This window comes from Harpia harpyja, chromosome 20, assembly GCF_026419915.1.
Source record: "Harpia harpyja isolate bHarHar1 chromosome 20, bHarHar1 primary haplotype, whole genome shotgun sequence".
Classification (NCBI taxonomy): domain Eukaryota; kingdom Metazoa; phylum Chordata; class Aves; order Accipitriformes; family Accipitridae; genus Harpia; species Harpia harpyja.
Genome location: NC_068959.1, coordinates 11,508,961 through 11,519,148, shown reverse-complemented (window position 1 = coordinate 11,519,148; position 10,188 = coordinate 11,508,961). Strand labels below are relative to the sequence as shown.

Genomic DNA, 10,188 nt, shown 5'->3' with positions numbered 1-10,188 from the left:
GGAACCGCCGCTCCTCAGTCCAAGATGGTCGCCCCGCCGGCATCCGTCTGACCTTTTGCCCATACTTAGGATGGCTACCAAGCTGCGGGCGACGTGCCCAAACCAAAGGTGGCCGCCGCAGCCAGGGTGTTCCCTGCCCTTACCAAACATGGCGGCGCCAAGCGGCCGGCGGCGGGCGGGGCGGGGCGAGGCCCGGCGGGGCGGGGCCTCCGCCCGGGGAGCCGGGCCCGGGGGCGGGGCGGGGGCGCGCCCGGCGCCGAACCGGAAGTGCCGCGCTGCCTCCTCCAGCTGGTTGTCATTTCGTGCGGCAGCTCGGTCCTGAGGAGACGGGGCTCGGCAGCGGCCGGGTGGGGAGGAGGGAGGCACCGGCTGCGGCACCGAGGCAGGAAGCGGCGGCCGCTGGGGGGGTGGGGGGAGGGGAAGGAGACAGGAAAAAAGAAAAAAAAGAAAAAGAAGCAAAACAAGGCGGCAGCAGCAGCAGCGGAGGAGGAGGAGGAGGAGGAGGAGGAGGAGGCGGCGGCGGCTCCGCGCGGAGGACTCGTCGCGGCCAGGCTCGCCGGCTACCGAAGCGCCTCCCGACTCCCCGGAGCCGGTGTCGCGGCAGCCCCCCCCCCCCTCCCGTCTCGCTCTCGCCCGCGGAGCCTCCCCCGCCCCCTTCCACCTCCCGGCAGCAGCGTCCCCCGCGGCGACCCTCCCGGTGCCCGGCCGGTTTACATGAGGGGGAAGGAAGCCCGCCTGGAGCCGAGAAGACGCGCAGCAGGGGAAGGACTGCTCCGAGGAGCCGCCGCCGCCGGACCCCGCGCCCCGGTTAGTCCGCCGGGTCCCCCCTCCGCTGCGCCCAGCGGCCGAGACCCTGTCCCGTAATCTCCGGGCGATTTGGGAGAACCGGTTAAACACCTTCCATGGGGGAGAGAGGAGCCCGGCCCCCCGCCGCCTGCACCTTCCCCTCCCTGCCGGAGGCAGCTCCTCTCCTGAGGTAAAAAAAAAAAAAAAAAAAAAAAAAAAATCCCTCCTGCCTTCCCCGACACCAGGAGTCTTGCGAGGGAGGGGGGACACCGCGGGGGGCACCCCACAGAGACCCGGGGCCTGGCGAGCAGAGCCTGCCTGCGCCGCCCGCCCCTGCCCCGCTGGATGCCGAGTCCCTGAGGAGGAAAACCACGTACGGGCACATCCAAGGCGGCCTTCCAGCCAGGGGCTCGCTGGGCTGCAGGGAACCCGCGTATCTGGGTGGAAGGAGGCGAGCCCCGCATCAGAAAGCACCCTCCCAGCAGCAGTGAGAGCAAGAAAATCTCCTTCCCCTTCCTCCTGCACAACTCGCTGTCCCCTCCCTTCCCTTTTCCCGAACGCTGAATGCTGATTCCTGAGATGAAAATCTTCCTCTTCGGACAGCCAGGACTCGTATGAAGGACACGCAAATATTGGATCGTAAATAAGAAGCGAGTCTGGCGAGCTCAGAAACCCAGCCCAAAAGGAGCAGCATCAAGAATCCACCCTTCTCCTGCACAACTCACTCCCCACCCAACACACATAGAATACTAATTTCCTGAGATAAGATCTTACCCCTTTAAACAACCACACACACACACACGCACGCACAGAGTGTATATTATTACTAAATATAATAGGTTAAACCCAGCAGCACGGGAAAAAGCCTCTTCTGCAACTCACTCCCCCTTTTCACCCTTCTGAATGCTGAGATCCTGAGGTAAATTTTTCCCTTACCCACAGCAAAGACTCTTTTTGAACAGGACACAAATATATATTAGATTATAGAGATGTATTAAATTATTCCAGATTTAAATCTATTTTTTGCTGCCAAGGGGTCGGGGGACCAGACGTCATTGTATTTTTTTTTTTTCTTCCCTCCTAACTCATTTATGGGCGAGTCAAGGCTGCTGAGGAGGAAAAAAACAGGATAGTTAGAATCTCTTTATCCTTATTCCCCAGAAGCTTTTTCTCTCATTGCTGTGCATTTCCTTTAGAAAAAGGAAACCTTATTTTGTGAACCAAAGATTTATTTTTCCTTTCCTCCTGGCCAAAGGAAGGAAGCGGACACAAATTGACACGTTTAAAGAGTTGAAGAGATCTATCTTTTGCAAAAAACAAACGTCTTTATCCAAATCTGAAATAAATAGTGTGGAGGGAGAAACTGGAATATCTAGCTAAAACCAGGATACTTACTAATCTTGCCTCAGAAGAGGACGAGGTAAACACTAAACATCAACTTGTTTTTACAGGGAGGATTCAAACCCTAAATATAATAAATGGGGGATTACGGGTTTGGAGTGTTAGTGCAAAACAACACTGGAAATAAGTCAGCTTTTCCAGTCAGATTTCATCCACATCTGCAGCCTCCACACCATCATCAAAATGCAACCCCTAGCCCTGCTGCTTTTATAAATAATAACACAGCTGCCAATGGCAGTAGTGCTGGGTCAGCTTGGCTCTTTCCTGCTCCAGCTGCCCATAATATTCAGGATGAGATTCTGGGGTCAGAAAAATCTAAAACTCAGCAACAGGAAAAGCAAGAGTCCCTAGAAAAACAGCAGCTTTCCCCTGGTCAAAGTCAGGAAGCAGGCATGCTCTCTGAACCCGAGAAAGCTAAAACTGAAGAAAATCAGGGTGATAATTCTTCAGAGAACGGCAATGGAAAGGAGAAAATACGAATAGAATCGCCGGTGTTAACAGGATTTGATTATCAAGAGGCTTCGGGGCTAGGTACTTCGACGCAGCCCTTGACATCCACTGCATCTTCTCTGACTGGTTTTAGTAACTGGTCTGCAGCTATAGCTCCTTCTTCTTCTACAATAATCAATGAAGATGCAAGTTTTTTTCACCAGGGAGGGGTTCCTACTGCTTCAGCTAATAATGGTGCTCTGCTGTTTCAGAATTTTCCACATCACGTCAGCCCTGGCTTTGGTGGTAGCTTTTCCCCCCAAATTGGACCCCTCTCTCAACACCACCCTCATCACCCCCATTTTCAGCATCATCACAATCAGCATCAGCAACAGAGGAGGTCTCCTGCAAGTCCTCATCCACCTCCATTCACACATAGAAATGCTGCTTTTAATCAATTGCCTCATTTGGCTAATAATCTTAACAAGCCACCTTCTCCATGGAGCAGCTACCAAAGTCCATCGCCTACACCATCTTCATGGAGCCCTGGTGGCGGTGGATATGGTGGGTGGGGTGGGTCCCAAGGTCGAGACCACCGCAGGGGACTGAACGGAGGGATAACACCCTTGAACTCCATCTCGCCCTTAAAGAAGAATTTTGCAAGTAATCATATCCAGTTGCAGAAATATGCTCGACCCAGCTCAGCCTTTGCTCCAAAGTCATGGATGGAAGACAGTTTGAATAGAGCTGACAACATTTTTCCTTTCCAGGTGAGCATACTCTGTTATATCCATAAGAAAATAGCACGTAAGTGCATTAAAATGCTCTAGAAAGGGTCGGGTGTTTGAACAGTACAGTCTGATTGTGAGAATTCTGTGCTTGCAACTAAAAAAAAAATATACATATGGCTAACTTGAAATGTCATAGTGTGAATTACGCTCTGACCTGTGAATCATGTTTTGTTTTTTTTTTTTTTCTAATAGTGGTGGCTGTATAAATGTCTGTTGTCCATCAGACATCTGTACTGGCCAGTTTCCTTCAGCTTAATACTTACACGCATTCAGAAATAGCTGATGAACAAATTTAGTTACAAGTAGGAAGTATATCTACAAAAAGGAGTAAGGAAAAAAGTGCTGCCTGATGAAGTATGAAAGACCTGAGGCCTTCTAAAGTATTCAAGAATGTACCACATCTGAGAAAAAAGTATTAAGTGATTGTATTTTGTTCTACAGTATCATACAGACTTGTAGTGCAACATAATTGTAGCATTTTTTTTGGAAACTTTGATTTTTTTTTTTTTTTCACATGATGGTAATCAATGCAGTTTGCTTTCCTCAGTAATGACAGCAAATTTTGGTTACAGGCCATTAAATCATCACCAAAAATAGATCTGGATGAGTGTCAGTTGGTAGTCTCCTATATTTTATTATCGCCTTATCCTGGCAGGAGGCAGGTTGTCTGGCAGTTCAACCTCTCCTTCTAGGCTGACTTTTCATGGATTTGAAAAGAACTGTATAATGTTGGACGTAATTTGCAGTAAAAATTAAAACAGAAGTACTCTTCATCTGACCACTAGTTAAATCTAGCTTTTATGTGTGTGTGCCTTTTGTAAACTCCTTTAGGGTGAATCCAAAAACCCAAGAGTTCTTTTACATGTAAAGGGTTGTTTTTCAGGATCTTCAAATGAGGGCAAAAGTAAAAATTTCAAAATGATTGCAGTATTTCTAGCCCTGCTGTAAGAACCAGGGTGACCTACTTTAAAATAATTTGAAAGATCTGTAGATAAAAACTGTGCAATATGTCTCATGTTATAAACCAACCTAAAGAAACAGAAATATATTTAATAATGACTTTGTGGATTCAGACACAGGAACAGTTCAGTTCTTCGTAAACTGTTCAGTTTCTGTTTGGTTTGCAGGGCCTGCCTATGTAGCCTTCTGACAACAGAGCAGCTGCTGGCAATAACTTTCCATTAGAGACCTTTTTTCTACTGCAGAGCTACTAGCTGGTTCAATATCAGGTAGAGCCCTTGTAAATTTAGAATGCATAGGAATAATTGATTTTAATGTCAGGATTTGTAATTAATATAATGAACCTGTGTCCAGCATACCAAATTTATACACTGAAACCATTAGAAAAAGGGACACAGCTGGAGTCGGTCTTTTTTCAGCCTCACTGCAGCGAGACTTGGCTCACAGTTTAATTCATTCTGTACCCTGACACATAGCTGATGTTCAGAGTGACAGAATGAGATCAAGTGTGTCCTTGCTGCTGTGTATAAGGCCCAAATATATACACAGTGATAGAAACGTGCTTGGTTTGACATCAAGGAAATTTCAGGAAATTGGCAAAGTCAACCTTGACTTCTGGGTTGTGTTCCAAACATAAAATAATCAGACACACGTATTTTGATCATGGTAAAGAAATAATTTTTGTGTAGCATGTTGGTATCTGTTTACATAAACACTAAGGTGAAGCTGTACATGTCAAGACCAAGTCTGACACTCCTTCATGCCAAGAAAAGGAAAGTGTTGGAGTGAAGTGCTTTCCAGTCTGTTACTATCACTTCTGTGAAGAAAAGGGCAGGGCAGCAAAACAGGACTTCAGCACTGCAGACCTAGAAAGATGCTGATTAATTTTGAAGCCATCTTGGACAACTGCTTTTTATAACTTTTTTTTGTATAAAATCGTTAGCTCCTTTGGCCACTTCGTCATTTGTGTGTTGAAAGCGTACTGAATTTTTGAATGGCTGGAAACAAATGATGTAAAATTTGACCTTTGATGTCTTTTTATTTTTTCTTGATTATGCTGATTGTATGCCTGACAAAGCAGAAGTAAGGAGTTTTGCTTATTGTATATTTGTGTTCATGCATATATATATGAAGTATGCTTGATGATGCAATCGCGTACTGAACAAGGCTATTTTGTTACTGGAATCTTCTTAGATTCCTGTTTAGGAAATAATTGAAAGCTGTCTTTGCTGCAGCAACATAATGGAGTAATTTGATACAACTATCCCTTTCATTTAATATTTATGTTTTGCTGCTTAAATCATTAAGAAGTGTTGCTGCAATCTAGCGAAAATTAGTTTCTTTAGAAGGCAAGATGTAAACAAGTAGTTGCAAATATTTGGAGGTCACTTTCTTTTTTCTCAAAGGTTGTCTCTACTCCAAAGCTTGGTGAAACACAGAAGTCTATGTTTTGATGGAAATCTTAGGGTAACCAAGTGTAAGTGCTCGTTTCCTCTTCGGAGAGGACAACATTGCATAATGTCCCTATAAGCCACTAATGCGAGCTACTGCTGACTTCAAATATTTCTGCCCATGGCCCTTAGATGCTTGCGATGAAGTGGGCATTCCAAATGGTGCAGATGAAAGGAAAATACTGCTGTGATCTGTCTGATAATCTTGCAATTTGATGATTGCTTGCTTGGTATTGAGAGCTGCATGCAAAACATTGTGCTTTTTGTTCTAAGTGGTTTTGATTTGGAATTCTGTCTCATAACATTTCAGAAGTAGCATGTCTGTAGGAACCTTTTGTTGCAGAGATGGAACTGGAAGCAAGGTTGGAGAAGACTGTTACGAGATCTGTTAATGAAATTAAGTTTTGATATTGTGCTTTAGCCACTGGGCAGGCTTCCCCCTTCAAAGATCTTTTGAAAAGAGAAAAGCCATTGTTCTTTGTGCGTTCATTTGAAAAGGAAATGGTCTGCAAATGAAAAAATGGTTCCTGAATTTAAAAAAAAAAAAAAAAAGTCTTTTGAATATAACAGCCTTCCCTGAGAATTAATAAATGAAAATGCTTTGACTGTGACTACTGCATCTTACAAAGTTACTGATTTTTTTTAAATAATTCTTTCTACTTCTTTCCCAGCAGCACTGACAAACTAATTTTTCAGTAATTGCATTTTATTGCAGCATTGCCTTCAAGATTGTTTTGGCTTTCCTTTTGCTATGTACTTGCACTTCCTCATGAGAGTGGAACATCCTGCCTGTTATGCAATGCATAAATCTTGCTTTGATAGGCATTTCCAGGTTTCCAGATCTCATCTTCAAATATATGATGATGTTTTTTAAATTGGTCTTTGAAGGCACAAGCAAGTTAAGCAATAGTGTTCAGCTTTCTGTAAAAATGCTTAAAAATAATTTGTGTTTCTTCCTGGAATCAGGCTTGAAAAAAACTGCCCATTTCAAAGAATTTTGTACATGAGAGCAGTTCATTATATCCACTTGTTCAAAATGTTTTTTCCTTTCTTCTACAGTGGCTAGTTTCCAGGTATATAACCCCTTCCAAATCCATTGAGGGTCTGTGCCAGAGAGACTTTCTCTTCCCCCGGGAAGATATGGAATGTTTGAGAAAACACATACGTGATTACAGAATGTGTTTTAATTCTGAGCTATACGTCATGATTTGTTTGCTCATAGAAATGTGTTGATTTAATACGTGCGTTAAATTCATGGAGAACTGGAATTAAAAAACAAACTCTTGAATGCATATGCCAATCTTTCCTCTTGAAGGAATTTTGCAAATAAATTTCTTTACCATGCCTCTTTATTTTAACATTTGTCCTTTGTTTTTGAGGAACCTTTTCATAAATCATGATGGCTGGTTGCATAAAATGAGGCTACTTGTTTTGCAGAATTTTATTTTTATTCTAGCAACAGCAATTATTCCAAGAAATTTCAAGCTATCATTTTAAAAGAGAATAAATACTTGAAGTTGGATTTTTAAATGTCTGTTCACCCATTTTTCTATAACTACATCAGCGGTGTAGTAATTAGTGTTTTGTATGCAGTTCCCCACAGCTACTGATCTGTGGAATTAGAAGCACTCTAATGTGGTATGACATGCACAAGTTAAGTACTGTGGAAGTTAACACTGTTCTTGTTTTATAAACTTACTACTGACGTTAATACTTCGGCTTTGGCCCTCCTGTGCGTTTTTGACCTCAGGGTTTCTTTTTAAAGAGAGCTTTTGTTAGAAGCTATTTGAATTATGTTTGTATTTTCCTAAGATTAAAAGGAGTACTCTTATTAAGCATTTTGCTTTGAAAATTGCATACTTAGCAGCCCAGCATAAAGACTGAGAACACAAGATATTGTGGAAAATAATTTCTGGAAGATACATAAAAAACCTTAATATGTAGCTAAAATAGAATCAGACAAGTTACTGGAAATTTTTATAAAGGTCTGTAATTTCTAACACTTAAAAAAAAAAAAAAAAGTAGTTCAAGTTTGACTAAGCCAGAAGTGCTCCCTCCCAAAAAAACTCCTATGTTATGCGTCACTTAACTTTTCCAGCCTTTTCTTATTGTTCCCTGGTGAAGCTATAAAAGATGATCAGGGCAGCATACAGCAACATCCTTTCAGGAAAAACCTGTTTATTCAAAGCCTTTAATTCACTGAATTCTGGACTGGGAGCTGGAATACAGCATTTGCAGGGTGGTGGGAAGGAGAAGCTTACCCAGAAGCATAATCAAGTCCAAATATGCTTTGCAATTAAAAGAAAAATGTGGAAGTTTTAGTACCTACAATACTACCTCTCCCTACACACTTACTTTGCCTGAGACACAAGGCCTTTGGATTGTGGGAAATATGTACAAGCTTTCAGAAAGTTTCAGGTTTCCTGTGCTATAATGAGGGTAGCAAATGTAATTTTGAGTTTTCTAATTTTCACAAGTATTCTGGTTTGACAAAGATTTAAATATGTAAAATAAGCCCCAGTTTTGCAACTACACCTACTCCATAAATACTGCTTAATCACCTTCAATAAATTGCTTAACACAATGGCATACTTTGCATTATTATTAATGCCTCGGTCTTCAGAATCGTATTTTATAAGATTAGGCACAGCCTTAGCTACCAGCAAGTGCTTGTACTTTGCCAGGCTTTACTTTTTGTACAGTTTGGATTTTTAGCATTGAGAGGCCCATCGTGGGAAGCACTGAATAGAAACTGTCAGGTTCTGGAATCTTAATTTTTCAGGTGATGATAATGCTGTGATTAAATATAATGAATCTACACTTTAATAGTTAAGTTAGGCGTACATTTTTCTGATGTGCAAGAGAATTTAGGTATGGGATTTTTAAGTGTAAAGTATAATCTTCCTGTGCATGAAAAATTCATGTTTAATTTCTTTTGCATAGGAGGATGTCCTAGTATATATCATACATGCTTAGTGCCAAGTGACTTTCTTTTTGGAATGAAATGTCTTTGGGCTTTGAAAAATAAAATTGGAATAGGAATTAGAATTTAGTGATTTCCTGTTTACAAGTGGCTCCATTTTTTACAAGACCTCTAAACATAAGTACACTGTCTGGGTGCTAGTGGGGAAACCACTGTAGTCACAGAGGTGGTTTGCCCATGCTGTATGAATCCAATGACAAAGTTGTGATGTGAAGTCCTGAGTTCTACTCTCTATGCTTTAACAATGAGATTACATTATTATGAGCACTCTATATACTTACAAATGATTTCTAGATAGTACAAGAATCAGAATAATTTTATTTTTCTGTAGACAGAGCTGGCCAGTGTATAGTTCAAAACTGTTGTGTTTGCTATTGTAGACTATTTACAGTCTTGATAGCTCTCTCTTAACCATATCTGCTAGCTGTCACCTCTTGTACAGTATTGTGAAAACAATGCTGCTTATTCAAAATTATATTTAATGAATGTCTTTTGAAATGTTGGCTGACATTTTAAACATAGTGAGGTATTAAGACTGCAGGTTGATTTTTTTTTTTTTTTTTTTTAATGGCCTTGTGGTCGACCTAATGTCTTTCTGCCTCAGTTCTGTTTCCTAAGGATAAATATGTGTGTGCCCTTTGAGCCCTCTGATACAGCAAAATTTTAGATGCCCTAAACAAACTTGTGTAAAGCCAAGTTCTTGTGATCAACCTGGGTAAATAGTATCAGGCTGTAGTTAACTTATTTTGTTACTGAAGTGTACATACTCTGCTTTATTCCAGGGTAGTCATTACCCCTATATTTTTTCTTTATAAATAAATAAATAAAAACGTATACAGTAAGCAGTGCAGCTCCATGGAAGCCACTGTGACTTTGTGAATTGATCCATTAAAAACACCGCATTGTTATTAATTCACTCTACATGAAGTCTTTTGAAGAAAACATCACTTTTTTCCTAAGTATGGTGTGGCTTATGTGCTTTATAACTCATAACTAACATGTATCTGAGAATAGCTCACACTTAGTTACCAGTTAATCATCAATATCTTGACTGTTACAGCTTTTTTGGTGTTACGGAATTAAATGTATAGTTACATATTTCTTCAGTGATATGGCTACTACCACTAACCTGTCATCAGTCTTTATTTTTACGTTAGGTATATAATACATATATGTATTTCAGGTATAATATGTGTTTCTGATAAAATGTGCTGGCCATCTTGGAAGTTAAGACTGGCAAAATTTGTGCTACTGTTTTCAAAGCAGTCTCACTATAAAAGGCCTTTAAATTGTATAAAAATTCTAAAAAACTACCAGTGGTGACTTTCTGTAGTAGTGTCGACCCTTTCAGTATCAGGACAAGTAGTCAACTAAATTAGTGGAGTTC

General features: G+C 41.6%; 1 protein-coding gene across 2 annotated transcripts in view; it reads left to right on the top strand.

Annotated features, from left to right (window-relative positions):
* The first annotated feature begins 306 nt into the window (after nt 1–306).
* The window catches only part of CPEB4 (cytoplasmic polyadenylation element binding protein 4), a 45,374-nt gene continuing 35,492 nt past the window's right edge, over nt 307–10,188 (top strand). Inside the window, exon 1 of one of the 2 annotated variants that reach the window (XM_052772225.1) lies at nt 307–3,386. In XM_052772225.1, coding sequence (XP_052628185.1) covers nt 2,265–3,386 — 1,122 coding nt within the window. In that variant the 5' untranslated portion in view covers nt 307–2,264. The remainder of the gene's footprint in view (nt 3,387–10,188) is intronic. The other variant, XM_052772226.1, reaches the window with a different exon arrangement.